A 20,717-nucleotide genomic window follows, 5' to 3' on the forward strand; every position below is an offset into this window, starting at 1 on the left:
GGATTCTCCAACCACTGTGCTAGGCAGTAACTCCGCAGGATATGAGAATGTGTGTCTTTTAAGAGATACAGATGGTGCTTTTTTTAGGTAAACAAAACATTCAGAAGTTGCCACAATGATTAAAGATAAACACAGTTCTCAAGGGAATTTATATGGATATAAACAAAAGACATTCTTGTTCATCTTTCACATTCGTTTCAAAATTGCACATAATTACTAAATCCTTCCCATGTGAGCCTTGCAGCTTGTGTTCTTTAACTAGATAATATAGCATATGTTTTAGCTCCCATAGTTCCATGATTGAAGTTCAGTGATATCTGCAACAATATTTTTGATTCATTCACTTGTAATTCAATTTAAGAACTAAATTTTAAAAAAATAAAATTAAGGATTAGAAATAGCTATCAATAACTCTTTATGTTTCAAAGTCATTATATGACTTACATCAGGTGTCATAATCAAAATTTTAAATTTACAGTTGAAGTGGTATGTTCAGTGTATTACTATAAGTCATTCCCATAAACTTTTAATGTCATCTTAAAACTGCATCTTGATTTTGTGTCAGCTGGTGGATCCCATCTGCAAGGAATGGCTCTTCACTGCTGGGAGATTCAGGTGCAACTGCTGAGCTGAGGACAGAATTTGAGCATTCACTCTCAGCTGCTTCGCCTTTTGCCCTTCTTTTTTAATTAACCTTTTTCTCTCAGCTTCATATGGCTGTGCTTTTCTTTCATGTTTGACACTGATCTTGGGAGGGGCAAGAGAAAATGCTGATGAGATTATAATAGTTTGGGGTGTATTTTGCTCAGAGGGGAGCAGAGTCTGAGTCCAGTTTTATGCAAGACACCATCATAAGGTACATTATTGCGAATGGAATAGTAACCTGTTAAGGGTCATAGCAGTCATCTGACAAGTCCTGTGATTCATAGACAAATCAATAATTACTGAAATGACCCAAAGGATGTGATTTTAACGTGATATCCTTTAAGTCAACATCCAGAGTTTACATGTGGACAGACTGCCGTGTGGGATTTGGGCTGTTCCATCAAGAGTCCTATTTTGAAAATACGCTTCCTACTGTTCTTTATCAGTATTATGAACTCCTTCCCTTACAAATGAAAATACAGGGAAACAGATTATTGTGGGTAATCTGTTTAGCATGATATATTGTAATACAGTGCTTATCTGAAGCGGCAAGTCACGTTTCAGAGGCACTGTCCACCGACGGTTAAATTTCAGTTGAGACCCGTGACAACCATATGGAGCAATGTGACAAAGCAGTGGCAAGAAATTTCTGGTTCGATTCAGAAAATATGTTTCACAATAAGAAATTATTTATTTCAGTCTGGGGCTTGGGGAGTTTGGTAAGTATTATTTGTGCTACTGAAATAATCTGATAATCCAAAGGATAAAATAACCACTTCTTCGTAATCCAACGTATGGCTGCTTGTTGGAACTTGAACCAAACTTTCACCTTCGGATCATCCACAGCAACTCTATGTGTGAGTTTTAAAGATAGTTTAGGGGAACATAGGTGGTAATTTCAGTCATCTGTCTTTAACTGAAAAAAAACCCAGATACTAGCTTACATAAAATTGAGTGGGAGCAATTGCTCATTTTTAATGTACAAAAGGGAAATTTTCCATACTTTAAAGTCTAAACTTGTTACCTGAAAACAGTGGCAGTTTGGGGGCAAATATAGAATTAGGAAAGTTGAGAAACAAGAAACAGCTGACAAAAGTTTGAAAAATGAATTCATTTTAAGAGTGTTTTGTTATCCAGGAATTAAACTGAATGCCAGCCACTTCTTAGTGGCACTATAGAAATTAAAAGAAAAGTGAAAACAAGTCTCCCAGTTCCTCCACATGTCGCTGTCACTGGGTAACTGTTAGCACCTACGTTAGTCATTCCTTCAGCGGGCCATGAAACTATTCCAGCTTTTAAAATGTGTGAGAGAATTAAGGCAGGTGCTGGCACATCATAAATGAAAATCTGACCTTCAGGCTGGTACAGTAGTGACATTGTTACTGTTTGCATTCTTGAAAACACATGGCTTGTCAAATTGCAATAGAATTATTCTGTGCTTTTATATTATTAAAACTTGGTGGGGTCCTTGGGCTGCCCATGAGAAGTGTGAGACTTACAGGTCTAAGAAAATGTATTAATTGTTGATACTCACTGTGTAAGTATGTAATTTTTTTTGTTGTTACTGCCTTTGTGTTGTTCAGTAGCTGTTGGGTTACTTAAGGAGGAAACTTGCTACAGAAGGTGCTCACATATCTGCTGTTGGAGAAATCAAATATTGAACCATCTATGATCCAAAAAAATCTTAATGACTTATCTGAAAAACTTCTCTGAATAATAATACTTATAAAAACAGCATATAAAGTCATATTTTAATTTCACAGCAGAATGAACGCTCAGCATTTTTTCATAAAAAGAAATAGCAGAATAGAGAGGGTGATGTTCAGTCGATGGATATTCTCCCTGAGCTCTTTTTTAAACCTGGAATCCAGTGAATTGCTGTGCAGCTTCTTATCTCAAGCGATCATGACTGTTCTCTAAAAGGAGTGCTTAATCTTCAGGTTCTTACCGAGTTCCTGTTATGTTTCTACCTTCGAACAACTGTCCAGTTTCTATCCTCCCTTTTTCCAAAACCTATACGAGACTGCAAAATTAAGCTGTCATAACTGTATGTAAGGTTCTGTTAAAAGTTCAGATGAAATTACGTAAGTCATTATCAGTTTTAGGAAGCCTGCATATTATTCTTACTAACAACAAGGTAATTTAATTACTCTTAATTACTGATTTAATCACTGTATTAAAACTGCCTTGGGTTTTTGTGTCACATTTAGGCCTATATGAAGATCTCCTAATAGAGCATTAGGGAATTTGAATTATCCTGGTACTAAGTGAAGAGAACATATTCTGTTGTATAACCAGAAATGCATGTATGATCTGAATATACTTGCTTTCCTAATTGAAGAACTAAAATATTTTCTTCATTTGTATTTTGCCTTAGTATGTAGAAAGGACAGCAGACAATACAACAGGATTATTAATCTAGTCTTCTTTCTCTCTTTTCTCTCATTTTCCAAAAGCGGGTCATACATCTGTGCTTTCAAACTGTATTTTGCGGTCTTTTTTGGCGTTGCTTCTTTGGTTTTACATCCAAGATCACCTTGTATGCTGGTGCTATACAGTTTTAATATATTCCAGAGACACTGCTGGGAGGTAGCAAGGTAGTGCTATTTTCAGTTGTGTAGCTAGGGAACAGAGGCACAGAAAAGTGAGAGCAGCTTTTGCATATCTAACTCTGCGTAGTCAATTAGGGTCTCGCTAGACATCTATAGTTAGGTGATACATCACCCCCCCAGCAACTTAGCCTGGATCACGTTAAAGTCTGTGGCAAGCAGTGTACTCAACTCAGGTATTCTGAGCCCTACGCTGCTACTCTTTTTACTGGAACATATTTCCTTTCTGAAATAAACAAATATATTATGCTGAAGTATAGGGATTTGAATACTGCTCCTTCTGATTGGCAGGAAGCATGAGCTTTATGATTTCTGTATCACTGTTTTGAAGTTTTTGCTATTTCTCTTATGAAGTAATTGATAATGTTATCCTTAATCTTGGGTTTCATGGCTTCGGTACTGATTGCTTTTCACAGATACTACACTCTCAGGGGAAATCGGCACCAAGAAAAAAGTGAAAAGACTGTTAAGTTTCCAGAGGTATTTCCATGCATCCCGGTTACTGCGTGGAATCGTACCGCAGGCCTCTCTGTACCTACTGGATGAGGACTACCTTGGGCAAGCAAGGGTAAGACAAGTCTCTAGATCTCCATTTCTTTCAATAATATTCCAGAGAGTGTCAGTTCAGTTTCAGTCTTCAGATACGCAAATGTGTGGCTCTTCTTTCTTAATGACCCATGTTACTTGCCTGCCTCACAGCAAACAGACAGTCCATTCCTCTTTTATGGTTACAGCTTTAAAGGCTTAGTCTCAAAGCAACAAGGAAATGTCTAAATCTAAATCCATTCAGCATTTTCAGATTCTGTCAACTGAAATTATAATCTGGATTTATTAAAGGATGAAGGATCACTGACTGAGTTACTGATTTAAGTAAGTGCAGCCTTGAGACAGGATTTAGTTCATCTGCTTGAAAAAAGACACCTGTCTCTCAGCTGGTATGGAGAACCTATTAGGCAACTCACAACAGTTCTCCATAATGGCAAAGGCTAGGAAATGGGGAACATTCGCTGCAAAGAACTTCACAATAATCAAAGTATAATTATCTTATACATTCTTTGAATGATATTTTCCAACAAAACTTGCACAACTGGTGGCATTGGGATTATGAGCCTAGGCAATTTTTATTTTCTGCAAGGGAAGATTACGTGCCAGGTGTTAGAAAGCAATTAAGCATCCAGAACTGATTTGAATATAGACTAAGCGATGAGAGTGATCGCCCAGTTCACTCGCACGTATGCCACTGTAGCTCATACAGTTAGTCCAGACTCAGTCTTGAGTGAGTTGATGTAGCTGCAAAAACACTGTATATGGTGGTAATGATGGATTCTTCTGCATGGCTGAGTGGGCTTCACAGAAGCATTTTGTCTAAGTATGTAAAAACTATTCCTGCATATTGGTCTGTTTAGCAAAATGCAATTCATATTCACCATGGCTCATGAGAGCCAACATTGTGTTTTACTGTAATAAAAACCTAAGATAATTTGTACTGAATTGGCTTGGGGACATGCATGAACATTTTAAAAGTTGTGCAGTAAAAAGGAGTATTTTCATAATACTTTGTTCTATATTATTCCATGTTTTGAGCTCCATTTAGAAAGCATTTTTAGTGTCAAGTTCAAAACCTCCTCAGTTAAAAGTGCAAGTGGTATTTTATGCAGTATAGCTAAATTTGGTTCCTGATGTCTGATATTTTAAATACATCTCTATAGCTTTCCCAAACAAAACTTTAAACCTGCAGCAACCAATCCTGTGATTGATTAATGTGGAATAATAATTTAAATCTGCTTTATAGTTTTACAACCAATCATTTGCTTTTTCGTATTTGTTTTTTCTAGTATATGCTATCCAAAGTGGGCATGTGGGATTTTGACATTTTCTTGTTTGACCGCTTGACAAATGGTAAGTAATTTCTTTAAAGTTTTTATTTTAATGTTTCTCATATATGATTATTCTAAAAGTCCCTAATTAATTAATTAATTGCCACACATTTCCAGTTTAGATTGTTGAAGAGAAATTGGACATAGTTAACTTCTCTTAAAATCATATCAAACATTTTCAGGCTTTTCCCAGAACGTTCACAACTATAGGATAATGTTTAAAGTGTGTTTTTGTATTAATCTAATCTCCTACATTTGTTATGGTTACCTTTTCAAGCAGACATTTCGGTTTCCTTTGCCTGGGAAATTCCAAAGGTAATTTAAATGTACTTATTAGATGCATTGGTCAGTAAGTCCAGACTTCCCTAATCGATTTCTGTCAACATTAAAAATCTTTAACTGAAGAGACCTTTGCTTCTGTTCAGCAGCAAAAATTAGGAAATTCCTTAAGACAGTAAAAATCTGTGAAATGTTTTGTCTAAATATCAGCCTATAACACCGCACACACACTAACATCTAGGCAATACCTCTTGATCAGGTAACTGCTAAAGACAGTCATGATCACACCTTTCTCCTTGCTCATAGGAATGAGATCCTTCCTTCCTCACCCCAAGTCTAATTAGGTTTGGCTGGGGCAGAAGGGGTAGAAGGAAGTGTGTTTAGAGGCTAGTTCAGCTGAGTGACTGGCAGTGAAGAGTGAAAAGGGCTGCAAATGGCAGGGGAAGCAAAACCATAATTCTTTTAAATTACCTTTCTGTGCCCCTGCTCAGTAGTCAAGACCAAATGAGTTTCCATGTCCTCCTCATATATGTATTTATTTCCTTTCCTGAGTTATAAGAAAAGACTCCATTCAAACATTGTTTATACGTTGTATGGATTGGTTGGTTTGGAGGTTTTTTCCTAACATTTGTAGAAACATTGCTGCTGAATTATGCAGTGCAAGCTTTTTTAAATACTGGGTGTATGTATAGTTGATCATATAATACTAGTTAGGTTCAATTTTGCCAGTGTTCCCAGTATTGGATTAACAGTGAGGCCAGCATAACATTACAGTGGATCTTGAGACCGTAAATGCTGTAACTCATTTTTTCCTGTCTCCATCATTGTTATGAGATGCAGAGCTAACTAACTGTAGCTGAGCTAGGTACATCAGTTAATTACATGTTTGTATAGCCACGTATAAAATAAAAAAAAAAATAATTAAAACCTCCTAATTTCTCAGTAATTAATTGATTAGTACAGTATGGCAAACTGAAGTGGCAGAAAAGCCATTCTCCTTTCTGTCATCTCTGAAGGTAGACCCGGATTGCGAGGATGGTGTGGTTCTCAGACAAGCCTGTCAAAAGATTTCCAGTTAAAACCATGTCAATTCACCTTCTGCATCATGCTGAAAGAGCAAACGTGACTTTGTGACATCTAGACACAAGAATGGCGCTCCACTGGCACAGCCGTACCATCAAATCTTGATTAAATTCAGGAGTAATTTGTATAAGCTACTTTTGAGCGTGAGTGTCATCTGAGCTTATATGATAGGAGCTAAGATGATAGGAACTGACTAATGGTTAGGAAATTACCAAGATTTTGTCTTGCTTGGCTTGTAACTACATGTTAAGGGAATCTAAGTGTTTTTCCTTTCTGCTTTTAGGAAACAGTCTCGTAACACTGCTTTGTCACCTCTTCAATGTGCATGGACTTATTCACCATTTCCAGCTAGATATGGTTACATTACACAGGTTTTTAGGTAAGTGCTCACCTCAAAGTCATCTTTGAATGCAGTTTACAGCTTTAGTAGGGCTTCAGAGAAGGCACTGACTTAGTTTGGGTATCTATGTAAAGTTATGATGTTACAAATATTTCAGTAAAACGTTTTTGTGATATATATTAGCATACAATTTACAGGCACTCAGGTACTTGGTTCAATAGCTATTAAGTCAATGGAGGGACGCCAAAAGGCTCTGCGTTGCCCTGAAGCATGCCAGTACCACAATTGCACTGGTGATTTTTTAAAAAGTGTGCCATGCAGAGGTGTGGCCAGCCGAGTAAGCCCACACAGACGGACAGACATTGCAGAACCTACCCGTGCTCAGTACAGTTGTGGTGCAGTGTCATTATTTGAGTGACTAATAGACCACTGAGACCCAGGGCAGTTAAAGGCTTATGTGCAAAATTTAACAAATTATATCAAGCTGTCTGCTCTGAATAGTGTTGATGAAAGTCCCTGCTGCTGTTACTGCCAACAGAAATATTAGCCCCATGCTGTCAGCAAACCAAAAGAAGAAATTGGCCAAAATCAATTACTTTTTGCATCATGTTTTGAATGCAGCTGAATGCCGGTTTGTTAGGCTGTCAGACAGAGTTTCCAAGGCAAGGTCTCTTCTTTAAGACTGCATAACTGTCAGTTCTGGAAAGCATTCCTCCGGTGTGGAGACGAGACCAAATCTCCCTGCCGTTTCTGACTCCTGTGGGCGGCCGTGAAGTAGGCACTCGGATAATTAGAGCGAGCGGTGTTCAGGGTTTAAAGGATTACCCACTGTAACTTCAAATGCCTGTGGAGCTGGAAACAAACCGAAGGCTAGGACTTTCTTTGGCGTTCCCCATGCTGGAGATGAGTGCCACAGGAAATTTGCCCGTTAGCTATCAGTTTGATTAATTTGATAGTGTCCAGGATAGCGCTTTGGGCAAGATCACGTGCAGCTTCCACTGTTGACGAGGTGTTGTCCCATGATGCAGGCAACGCTGCAAGGAGCAGAGGACGGTGAAGCACACACCTCGATGATTTTCTGTGTGAGTGAAAGCTCAGAGTTAAAAGGTTGTCGCTCAGTCTTCCAGCTGGACCAGTTCCAGCACTGCACACGAAAACAAGAGGGACTGATATTTTAAAATGGACGCATAGATGTGACTAAAATTATCACAGAAGATTTTGCTCCAAATGCTGTATCTTTTGATTCTCTCTCCGGAGGATGTAGGGACGCATTTGACCGTTGCCAGTCACTCAAATAACAAATGATGCCAGTATATCAGGGCCTCACCCCCTGCCGCTGTAAAATAGGGGGTACTGCCTTAATGACATTACTCCCCTATGACAGCAGCCTAAATAATTACACTCTGTTGTGGATAAATTTGCCTCTCTTCCTTATTTATTTTACTCCTGAATGAGAGCCTTCACTAAGGCAAGAAAGAGTTGATTTATGAACTAGACCCTGTATGTCCCCTTGGGCCTCACAAATCCTTTCGTGCATTTTTTCTCTAAAGGTATCCCAATAAGAGCACCAGTATAAGTAAGCTAAGAAACTCCTTAGGCAGCTTGACTGTAAAACCTCAAATTGTATTTTAAATCCAGTTCCCACTTGTGGCCACAGCATTCAGAGACAAAAGGATCTTTATTTTCTGTTTTGGTTCCCAGTTATGGTTCAAGAAGATTACCATAGCCAGAACCCATACCACAATGCTGTCCATGCTGCTGATGTCACACAAGCTATGCACTGCTATCTGAGGGAGCCCAAGGTAATGACGACCTTTCACACTGATGTTGCTTTCAGATAATTCTCAGGTTTTTTTTTCTCAGGATTGAGAAAGAAAAAAAAACAAAGTATATGTGTTACTGGAAGGTACTACAGTTCTGAGCCACAGTGTGAGAATATAACTGAACTTTCCTGGCTTGACTTAAAGGAAGGGAAGTTCTGCTAGAATTAGCAAATTGTTAGACCAGAGTATAGTAATGATAAGAGAGGACAGGAGCAGGCCCCAGCTTTCCTGTATTTCCATCTCCTGCAAGATCTGGAAGCCCCTGCTGCTGAAAGGTGCAGAAGACAGCCAACATCCAGAATCTGTACCATATTGCTCTTCGTTTCTCATCACAGGGTGCTGCTTTCAGCTCATAGACCTGTACTCTGTACAGGTTCATCAGGCTGGTAATAACTACCTCACGCTCAGAAACAGAAGATGCTAAGACTTCAATTTTTTTTCCCAATGATAACAAAATTTGCTTCTGAATGATAAGCTGTATAGTAAAAAAAATCTGAGCAGGTTTTCAAATTTGGATATCTGAAGTTAGAAAGGCAGATTATGTTCTCTAATAAAATACCTGTATTTGAACTGAGATATCTAACAGCCAAGTTTGACATTTCAAAAGTTTATAAAGTCTGCATTTTCCAGCACAGTGCTGTGCTGGAAAAATGAAGCTTGACATATTGCTGGTATTACTAAATACTGCATGAGGCAGAGCCCTTATCATGTATGCTAACATTTGCCAACCTGCTACTATCCTTACTTACTTTTTTAAACTGAATCTTTTAGATTAAGCTCAAGCACTTCTTTTACAACAATCCTTATATTGCCATAAACAATAAAGAGATAAGAAGTTTGAACTGTAATAAAATGAGTATATCATCTGATATCTTTATAGATGTTTGTTCAACAGTCACCTTAAAAACATTGTTCACAAAATTTATTTTATATTTGACATTTGTATACTGTCCTACAAAACTGACCAATGCTGTGAAGTTAGCTGATTCCTTTATTTGGCAAAAGAAAAAAAACCAGTGTTTAATGCTCATATTCTTGTTGTGCTTAACATGTGTTAATCACATGCAGCTTGCCAACTTCCTCACCCCATCGGACATCATGCTCGGACTACTAGCTGCTGCGGCTCATGACGTGGATCATCCCGGGGTCAACCAGCCCTTTCTGATCAAAACTAAACACCACCTTGCCAGCCTGTACCAGGTGAAACTGCTCATCAAGTTGATAATACGTAAAATGGTGTCAAGGAGGGCCTAAGCAATTTGCAGTGAACTTCCATGCTGAAGTCTGTCATTGGGAGGGATGTTGATGAAATCAATCTGCACTTTAGACAATTTCAGTTAAGCTCCTCACTGGGTGTCTCTTCTTACAGCAAAGCCGATACACATGAGGAAGAAGGTGGAAATGTCAGCTTTTGTTGAGGACATTTAAGCCAAATCAGTTGCCTGAGTTATTTCTGCCGTAGATCATCTAGAGTAAGGAACTGTGGGTAGGAGATTTAAAATCACAGAGAGACAATTTGTACTTCGTCTTCCTTCAGTGAGCAAGCAAGCAGCAGGCATGTTCTAAATAGGCATTGCATTAAAAGAAACTCTTGCTTCATGTGGGTCTAGTAAAATGAAACACTTAATGAATACTGCAATTTATAAAAAAAAAAAGGAACATAGAGGAAACCAAGGGAAAAGTTGTAGATATTTATCAAAACATACATAGAGATATAAAGGAAGAAGTTAAAACAGCCACCGTAGGTCACACCACAGGCTGTCTAGACCAGTATCCGGTTTCTAAGAGCAGCCAGCGAAGGATCTCAGAGAGAAACTTAAGCCTGGGATAAGTACAGAGTTGTCCTTCACCTGGTATGCATCCTCCCAGCTCTGGCAAGCAGTGGTAGAAGACTTCCCGGACAGACCATCTTGTTCAATAACTATCAATGAACCTATCCTGTCCTGATTTTTGTGGTCCTTTTTGAATATATTTGTAGTTTTGGCTCATGGCAATCACTGTAGCTCTGGATTTTGTCTCCAGCTATCCAATGTGTATAATCTTTGCATGCATGTATACGTGATTATATATGCACATCTGTACTCTTTATATTATACTTACATATAGATAACGGAGCAATATGGTAAATCATTTTGGTTGCACTAACAGTAATTCATAGCTGATAAATGGACATGGTATTGGTTTGTAGCCTTCAGAAAAGTCAACTTCAGCCTTTGTAATAAGGTATCAGAAACAGAATATCCCAAGTTAAAAATTACTCTAACTGAGGAAGACTCACTAATAGCCATGTACTTTTCGACACATACTTAGGAAATCGAGAGTTGTCATACCCATATGTATGTGGTGCATTTTGCTCCAGTCTTTTCTAAAGGTCAGGCCAGCTGAGTGGGGAGGGAGAAAAGCCAGGGGACTAAGCCAGGGGACTTCGGGAAGGTTATGTTAAGGATCCTTTGAAGAGGACTGGGCAGAGCAATTCCACAAAAACCCTGGCCCTCTGAAAAGGTATAAACAACTCTGTCTCAAATTTATAGTGGGAAACAGTAATATATAATTAGGTTGAAACTTCAGGCTAATCTGAAATAAATTTAGCTAAAATAAAATATTATTATCTTGGAGAGATGGTTTCTGTTCAGCTAACTGGGCTTGAATATACTTTCAAATGTTGGTTAGAAAAGGCAATGACAATACTGCAAATGCAATCTTTCAACAGCAAATGTGATTTTTAAGTATCCTGTTTAAGGATGTTCACTGGCAAGTTTCACTTATATTATTTTATCTGAGATTGATCCCAGATTGTTTCCAAAGATTTTAGTAGTATACAGTACATGAATGCCAATAAAAATAACAATGCTGGAAAAAAATGTTTTGCTAAAAACATTTTTAGTCAAAAATTTAGATTCAGTGAATAGTCTTTAAAACAGTAAATTATATTCTTTTCAAGATTAGTACTTTAACATGTGCTTGAAACTGAAACAAAAACGTTCTAGGGTTTCTGTTTTCTAAATAGCAGTGGCACAGAATTGCTGGGACTAATCAGAAAAATAATCAAACAAAATTGAGTAAGTTTTAACATAGCTGGCAGTTATCTGTCACTGAGACAGTAGTAACTGATACTTAGCTTTATCTGTTTATGCATCTCTTTGCTCTTGATTGTTTGTAAATTTAAATTAGAACTTTACATTTGAATCATCTGGAAAAAAAGGTTTTGCAAAATGAGGTCAGTCAGTATTTGACAAAAAAGTAGAGTGTTTGACAGCTTCTGAAGGGCATATGTGGGTAGAATCATGTTTCAGGAAGATAGGTGTAATCACCAAGGAGTTCAGAACTTTCCATATTCATTTTCAAATTAAATCCATATTTCATGATACAAGACATTTTTGGTAATCTATAGAGTCATTTCCACAAGGGTCTGTTGCATGTGAGACACCATAATTTTCACAAAAATAAGTGTCTCGTTCAAGTCTTTAGCATTACAAAGACAGTTGAGAGTGTAAAGGTGACAGTAGGGACCTGGAGATCACTTAGCAGCCTGTGAGGAGCACAACAGCATTCCTTGTTATGTGATGCAGACTTCACTCCTAACTTTCATTGGCCATTAAAATTAAAAATAAAAGTTTTATTCTTGCTTGATAATCATTGTCTTATGTCTCTGTAGCCTTAAAAGGCACAAATAACTCAAATTCTGGTTGATACCTTTGGCTTATCCAACATTATTTCTGCTTCTTTTGACTGAAAGCAGCATACAATTCAAGGTTGCTCAGCCTGATATAATCCTGCCGTGTATTTATCCAAAACTCCACATCGAACCTAACACCAGAAAAAGTCAAACTGTTTTTAAAAAAAAAAAAAAAAAAATTACTGAAAATGATTTATGAATTTTTTACCAAAAAAAGTAGCATTGATACAAATAAAACGTTATTTTATAACTTCAGTAACAGAGAGTTGAGATCTTGTTTTCTGGCTCTTGAAGGAAGGGTAATATTTTAGGTGTCTGCAATGATCACATATAACATCTGTACTATAAAACAGGTTTCAGAAATCTATGAAAGAACACTTTACAACTTTAATATAGATGTATGCAAACTAGAAATAGGAAAATATGTTTTGGGCATCAGTTAGGACAGTTCTACTTTGCAGTCTTCCTTAAAAGCACCATTTCTAATTAAAGTATCACTTTCAGGTATTTAACATTGTGTAGTTAAACCAGTCGCTCAACGACTAAGAATGGATGACCAGATTGAAAGAAATTTAGATCGTCTTAAACCCTGAATTAAAATTGAAGTTTTCTCTGCACCTAGTTATTAGCAAGTCTTCCTCTCTTCAAGTTATTTTTCTTTTCCAAATGCGCATGTCGAGTGTGGTGGTTTGAATGGCTCATGGAAAGTCACAGATTGGAGATTTTGTGACAGTCTAAGTGAAAAAACAGCTTATTTCCTCACAGTCCTGAAGTCTGTGTTACAGCAATCCACTAGTAGATGTGACAGAGGCTTCCTAGCTTGCAGCTTTTAAAAGAAATCTGTTTTTGAAGAAATAAAAATTTTTGGGAAGCAAGCTCCCTGGAGATCAGCACTGAGAACCCCGGTCTGCAAGGCAGCACACAGACTTTTCCCTGTGTGGGTTCTCTCCCTGCCAGCCTAGGCAATCAGATCGCTCATGGCAATTAGCCTTCATTAAGCAGTAGAGTGTTCCTGGGTGGAATAGCTGACTCCACTGATTGTTGGCAGCCCCTTCAGGGGTTCTGGCTGCCTGTGTTTAACAGGGGAGTCATATGACTTCACGCTCAGTTGTCGCTTGTTAACTTGACCTTTCCTTTTCCCTCCTCCATGTGCTTTAAGTGTGGGAAACTAGGCAGCGCAGCAGCTCCAGTTTGAGTTGTCCCTGTAGCAACAGGGAGAGAGCAGAAACTTACAGAAGTAGAAATACCCTGGGATTGATACCTGAGCTTGTTTTTTGAGTAACTATTAGTTGGGTGCAAGAAAGTTCTTGGATGCCTACACGCTCAGCCCTGTGCTGGCTGGCCTTCAGGGTGGCCAAAGAGCAGCTCCATCCATGGGGTGTAATTCCTCGGTTGAGGTAGGTGCTGCTGAAGCAGCTCCTCCCAGCAAGTAACGCTGCTGTGCTGGAAAGGGCATGGGGGCACAGGGTGCTCCAAGGGGGTTCTCCCCAGGTGGAATGTTTCAAGGGTGCAGTCAGAGTGGGGCTGCAGGAACTGTGCACAGAGGCACTTTCTTAAACGAGTATAAGCCCTCCCAACAGCCGGAGGTGACAGTCAGGTGGGGTTTGTCTGATTTATCTCAGGGCAGAAAGATGGCAGCCTGTGGATTTGGAGTGGCTGTTGGGACCAGGATTCAGCTCTGAGATTAGGGAGGTGAAAAAAGGAAAAAAAAAAAAATTATGTCCTATTACATTCCCTTATTTTCTTTGGTCAGAGTGCAGGGTTGCAAAAGTCTGTCCTGATGTATTTAGGCAAAAGGAGAAGAAGGATGTTTAAGTTGGCTAATGAACAGAATTGCCGTCAACAGTAATTTAGATATTGCGTAGCTGATCCTGAGTTCTGAATCTGTCAGCTCTTTCAAGGAGAAGGACATAGTCTTTGCATGACTGGAAAATCTTGGGGTTGGTTTTTTGTTTTTTTTCCCCCCAGTATCTGTGATTTCTATTAAGGAAACAAAAAAAAAAAAAAACAAACAACAAAGAAAACACCAAACCAAAAAAAATCAGAAGAAATACCAAAGCAACATATCATTGATTGTGTGAATGCAAAAGCAACAATGTACTGCAGAAAATACTGTAATAGGAAATCAATGCCATTTGCACTTTCACCTTTGCACTGATTTTGAGCACAAAATTTCAAGAACAATACAGACAAGATTATCAAAATGCGAACTGGATCTTGGTTACTGGAAATGTTTAGCGTTTCAACGGTCATTAGATATGACAAGGTTACAAAGGAGGATGGGGAAGCCTTAAGGAGAAAATACTGTTCAGTCCCTCTCGGAGAAGTGGGAGCTGGGCATCCCATCCAATGGGACGGGCAGCACTACTACAGCTGCGCTTCAGAGCTGTGGGACCATGCAGAAGGGAGCCGGAGATTATTGGTGGCCAGAGAGAGATTTTCTGACGCTAGTTTCCCAGTTGGCAGTGACGGGCTGGAGTCCTTGCTCTGCTACCTGCCCAAAAGGCTTGGTTGTGATTGGGTTTTTTTAATCCAGTGCTTGTCCACCGCAAAAGCCATAAACTGCACAAAACAGGGATCAGATGCCTTACCTCCCCCAGGAGTGTACCTATTGCTAGGTGACAGTCATCTCATTCACACTGCGCACGTTGCTGTGGGTAGCTGAAGACTGAGCTACCCAGTGGAGGTAGTACCCTACCCCTACACTGGAGGGTCTCCGCTGGGCTGCTTCTCTGCAGCAAGTAGATGCTTTTGTGAATTAGAAGAATTGTGTACGAGGTTTCTGAACAAGTGACACTTCTGAGGCGTTCAGTGGCAGGAAGTACTCTATGATGACTGGCAAATGCATTGTGTGCTAAGAGTAACATAAAGTCATCAGACACAAGATACCCAGTTTGTTGTGATTTACAGACAACCTAGAAAGCTGGGTTTCTGTTCTCTAGGCATTTTTTACAAGTGAATTGTGGTTTCACTTAGTTGGAAGCAAACAAAAAGGACTCAAAATTTGTTGCAGATTAAGTTACTGAAGCCTGCAGATGCTCAGTGATACTGATATTCCTCTTCAGTTCCCTGACTTGAAGGGAAATTTGGCAGGTTAGTTTTCTTTTCCTTGTCTGCTCTGCATTCAAACTGTAAAAGCTGAGGTGTCAACCTGGAATCAGTAGGAGGTAAAAATATGATTTTGCACTCGTGCTTTAATTCCTTTGTTAATAAGTCTGTTAGAATGCAAGGTACCTCCCACTCAGATGATATTAGCTCCTCTGTTCACAGCAGGACTCGAAAACTGTAGAACAGGGCTCTTGGACTGACCTTAGCTAGGAAACTTAGAAGCACAAGGTCCTTAACTCTAGAAATCCAGACCAATTCGTCAAATCCAAAAGGTGGCTGAAAAGCACACATTTTAGGCTCATGTTACAGCACTTCCAGCCAGCAATAAGCATCATGTGATACGGTAAATCTGTATCTGTACCATGGATACCTGCCTAATCCTTGAATTTATTCCTTTTATTCTTCCCCAGAATGTTTCAGTGCTAGAAAATCATCACTGGCGATCTACGATAGGCATGCTTCGAGAGTCCCGGCTCCTCGCCCACCTGCCCAAGGAGATGACGTAAGTGTCCACTGGAGGAAATGCATCACTGAAACTAGTCCATGGCTTCCATCACTCTTCTTAAAAGGAGACTGGCAAAAAGGCCCAGGCTCCAGAGTCATTGAACTTCTTGCCCTCTCTTGGTGCCAGTATGAAATCATGAGACAGAGTTTCATAGCAGCAGTATTTTCTAAGGCTCTGCCACTTCTGCAGCACAGGAGTGGCTACTGTCAGTGCTGAGAACATTGGGAATCTCATCAGGAGTGGACAATTTCAGATCCATTGTTGGCAATTTTTGTTTTACATAGCATCAACCAAATGTGGAAAGATTAGTGATTTAAAAGCATGAAATATAGAGAAGAATGGAGGAGTTGGTCAAGTAGCATTGAGACTGCTCGAGACTTCCACACCTGGGAGAAGCAAAAACAAAAACGGCAACATGAGCATCTTGGCCAAGTTGGTGCTAACTTTTTACCTGCTGGTTTTGTGCAGTGTTACTCCCAGCAAAGAATGGAGATTGAGACAGTGAGCAGCCTGCAATACTAAGTTTTAATCACAGGTGACCTTATCAGGAATATAAACAAGTTACCTGTAAGCAAAAAGCTCCGCATCCCTCCAGAAATCATTTGCATCAGACCAACAACTTCAGTCATACTTTAAAGGACTTCAATCCAGTCCTTCACAACTCCAACTGCAACTTCAAAGTTCTGTTATTCACCACCCAGGTTTCAGCAACTGAAGTAAGGTGTGAGCATTTTTCTAGATGCATCATGCTGGCTTTTTTTGGCTGTTTTTTTTTTTTTTTAACTTTCCTAGCATCTTTCAGAAGCTTTCAGAACCACCTGTGCCAACAAGCATTTTTCTTCTGTGTTATCTATTATGCTTGAACCCACTTAGCCATGTAGAACAGTTATACCCTGCAAATCCCAGCAGAGGCTGACTGAACTGATCAGACTGGGTGCATAAAGAAAGAGGAAGCTTTATACTAGCTATGATCCGTAGCAGGTTGTTTTCAGCTGTTAAATGGTTCCATGATTGAAGGAGCTTGTTTTCCTTAATTGCAGACAGGACATTGAGCAGCAGTTGGGCTCCCTGATCTTGGCAACAGACATCAACAGGCAGAATGAGTTTTTGATCCGTCTGAAATCTCACCTTGACAATCAAGATTTGAGGCTGGAGGATGCACAAGACAGACATTTTATGCTTCAGGTAACTTTCCACTATGGATTTTTTTTTTCAAGTCACAGTATTTCCTAGCAAATGTTAGAATAGCATACGGTAGTGCATCTGGACATCAGCATCTCCTTACCTATAACCATAAACACTTTCCTGTCAGGCAAGCATAAGGTGCCTCCAGTATTTCCTTATGTAATTTTCTTGAGTTAAAGAGTTCTGAATGCAACAGATACAGAGAAGTGTCAAATGCTGAGAAATGAAGATAAGCTATTAATTATTTTATTTCCAGACCACTGCTTTTCTTGCCAGGTTATGCTTCAATTATAGTCTCTCTTCTGGCAAACATCACTTCACTGGTGTTATTTTCTAGTGCTGAGCAGGAGATCCCCCTGGTCAGTGTTCTTTCCAAGACACCCTGACATCAGGTGCCCAAGTCGTGTTCCTGTGATGGATGTTCAGAACCTGCCTCTGCAGAGACAGCTGTTGCCATGGCAGCAGGTGCTTCTCTAGTGGGTCTGGCTAGCTAATGAAGAAACCATGCTTTATTTAAAAATCCAATAGATTCAGACTGGTTCTTCCAGCTAAGCTGCAGTCATTAACAGGCTCTTTACAAAAAACCTCTGCCTATTAAAGCATTATTGTGATTAAAGTAGCTGCATATACATGCTTCTCTGGAGAAATGACATTAATTTCACTCTTAAATACATAAAGGAGTTTAAGTAATCGTTATCATTTATAAAACAAACATCTACATGTTGTCACTTTGTCAAACTTACAAGAAAAGTGACAGTTGCAAGGAAAGAATTGCTGATATGTTAATTCTTCCCCATCCAGCAGCGTGGGAAATTTAGTAATCTGCTTGCCTGTCCTTGATCAAACACGATCTTCTGTCAGATTCCTGCATGGACCATGCAGAGCAGGATGATGGGCTTATCATATTTCTGGACAGATTAGGCAAGAAACTCGTGCGAATGCCAAAGGGATTACAGATCTCGACTATGGCAAAAAGTTTCATATGCACTTTCCTGAATATGGGAACCAGAGCACAGACGTGGTGAGGTTTACTTATCTGGTGGATTATTTGTGGAAGTATTAAAAAAAAATTAAATCAAGAAATCTTGGTTGATCGGGATAAATTAAAGAATGTTTGAAAGGTCCTTGTAATAGACAGTAACATTAAGGCTAATCAGTTTAATCCAGGGAGAAGATTGACTTGGAGACTTCCCTCCTCCAGTTTACAGGTCTGAATTTGTACAGGAAACATTTCCTATTCTTACACCTCCTGGGTGCCAGAATGATGTCTGACCTCTGTCAGGCTAACTGACTGTGTTCAATCTGTGAAGAAACAAGGCACATGACATCTTGTTCCAAGGCAGGAAGACAGACAGACTATTACACAGTTTACTTTTCTGAAGCAGTTACTTAATTTTAAAAATCTCTTGCCCTCCTGTACTCATTCCTCTGCAAAGCACTTAAAAGTGCTAGTTAACTAAATGAAACCAAGCCAGAGGCAGTGCGGAGAGCCCTGTGCTTAGCTTTATAAACAAAAATATGCAGACATTAAGATGATGTGTAATTGCAGTAGGATGCAAGGTCACTCACTTGAGACCGCAGAGAAATGATGCCCAAATACACCAGCTTGGCTCTTCCCTTCCTTGTCATCAGCCATGGATGCTGAGCCAGGCAGTCAACAGGAGCCAGCCTGAGGCTTTTGTTGGCTTATTCCTTGCATGGAATATCCAAAACACTTTGCAGCCTTGGAATTTGGCCCTCCTCTTGTTCTCACTATAGTAAAGCAGAGGGCTGAATGAAAGTTTTGTTTGTGGCTTAAATAAATGCCCTTTCCTCAAAAGGCACGTTTGGGTGAGGCTGAGTCTCTAAAAGGTGATCTTAACCCTCCCCAGCATCGCTGGTGAGGCCTGGGAGTTCTATAACTGCAGATTTACTGCTGGAGCACTGCTAGACAATAACTTCTTCTCTCACCGCTACTTTTCTTCTTTGCTTTCAGATTGCGCTTAAGTGTGCTGACATTTGCAACCCTTGCCGACTCTGGGATCTGAGCAAACAGTGGAGCGAACGGGTCTGCGAAGAGTTTTACCGGCAAGGTCAGCCCTTCATGCGCGGCGGTCCCCTTTCACCTCAGCTTTCCAGGCTTTTTATGTGGCGAGACAGAGGTAGCATTCAGCCTCCCTAGTTTGCCTCCAGACATCCCTCCAGAACAGGCTGTTGAAGAGAGACTCTGCCTCATTTGAAAAGTGGGAAGGGGTAGGAGAGCAGCAAGCATTTCTTTGCCTTCGCTGCTCCTGTGGCAGGGTCAGGCAGGAGGGAGGGGTCCGCTGTGCCTCAGCGCTTGAATTCGGCTGGAGAGCCCATGGCTGGGTTCTTCTCTGAGAACCCTTCAGTCACCATTAGCATTTCTGAGCGGGAACAGCGCCAGGGCTACACTGCACCAAAATCCTGCCGCTGGCCACTTTGTTTTATCTCGCTTTTCATACTCCTGCTAAACTCCAGTGGGAGCCTTAACCCGCACAGTTTCCCAAGTATGACACATCCTTCTGCCTACAAATGCAGAGAAAGGACGCGCTTCCCAGCACGCTGTTGAAAGGGCCAAAGTAGGCAAGCCAAAGCTCGGCTAGGACCTACTGCAAGTGTTTTTAAACCCCTGCAGAGAGCACAGTCAGGCAGGGTTTTTTTTTCTTTTTGAAGCACAGTAATTACACCATTTGGCTCTATCTGCGTAGGCAAGGTCACTCTGTACTACAACACGGGGTGCAGCAGAGTTTAATCACTGCTAAATGCTTTATTCGGAGCATCCTGAGAGCCAAAGGCAAGTGGTAAAAACACTGGAAGAGCACACAATGAAGTTCTCGATTCGTTCAAAATGCTGCACCACAAAATTAAGCTGGTACCTGGTACAGTTAGTTCATAACAAGGACAAATAGGTCAGCAAGTTAATTTTCAGCCAATGTCAGTTTAAGCTGGTGAAATGTCTTTGACTTTGATGCTTTTGAAGCAATATAAGCAACTTGCCAGATGTAGGTTTGTTTAGTTACATGCGTAGTCAAGGCATAATCAGTATCCAGCTCATGAAGACAGGGCCCCAGTTGTGCGTATTGAAGGACCTCACCTTTAGCGTATTGAAGGACCATGCTGAGAAAGACAGTGCTTTCAACTCATAAATGTGAGCTTTTTCCCCAAGAGTCAAGATTTATGAATATAACATCTATAATACACCTCTGAAAGGGGACACCGGAGCATCTGAGACCAGTTAGAAGTGTAACAGGGAGAAGTAGAGCATTTTATGTGGGAGAATACACAGAAACTGTGGTCTGACTGTCACTGGTAGCTCTATAATTCTGGTAAGTGACACAAAAAATAATACTAAGTGCCATGTATTTAGATACCATTATCACTTTAATATGTTAGCGTAGATCTTTCTACCCCCTTAAACACAGTGCTGGGGCTTGAAACTATTTTTTGTTTAGCATTTGAAAACCATATCTCTCGTGTTTGGATGTTTAACAGATGATAACAAAATTCATGCCTTGTTTAATCTTCCTTCTGGAATGCACCCAAAGTTTGAACATTTTTGTACCAGATTTTTCTAATGCCATTTTAAT

At 39.8% G+C, this 20,717-nt stretch overlaps 1 protein-coding gene across 6 annotated transcripts in view; it reads left to right on the forward strand.

The window, feature by feature from the left end:
- PDE7B (phosphodiesterase 7B) overlaps positions 1 to 20,717 on the forward strand; it is a 185,473-nt gene that overhangs the window by 153,311 nt on the left and 11,445 nt on the right. For all 6 annotated transcript variants that reach the window (XM_086745036.1, XM_086745038.1, XM_086745034.1 and 3 more), the window contains 8 exons: positions 3,671 to 3,822; positions 5,090 to 5,153; positions 6,777 to 6,872; positions 8,535 to 8,635; positions 9,725 to 9,856; positions 15,851 to 15,942; positions 16,986 to 17,130; positions 19,106 to 19,202. In XM_086745036.1, the coding sequence (XP_086601162.1) occupies positions 3,671 to 3,822; positions 5,090 to 5,153; positions 6,777 to 6,872; positions 8,535 to 8,635; positions 9,725 to 9,856; positions 15,851 to 15,942; positions 16,986 to 17,130; positions 19,106 to 19,202 (879 nt within the window). The remainder of the gene's footprint in view (positions 1 to 3,670; positions 3,823 to 5,089; positions 5,154 to 6,776; positions 6,873 to 8,534; positions 8,636 to 9,724; positions 9,857 to 15,850; positions 15,943 to 16,985; positions 17,131 to 19,105; positions 19,203 to 20,717) is intronic.

Source organism: Chlamydotis macqueenii, chromosome 3 (genome assembly GCF_036417535.1).
Source record: "Chlamydotis macqueenii isolate bChlMac1 chromosome 3, bChlMac1.mat, whole genome shotgun sequence".
NCBI lineage: Eukaryota > Metazoa > Chordata > Aves > Otidiformes > Otididae > Chlamydotis > Chlamydotis macqueenii.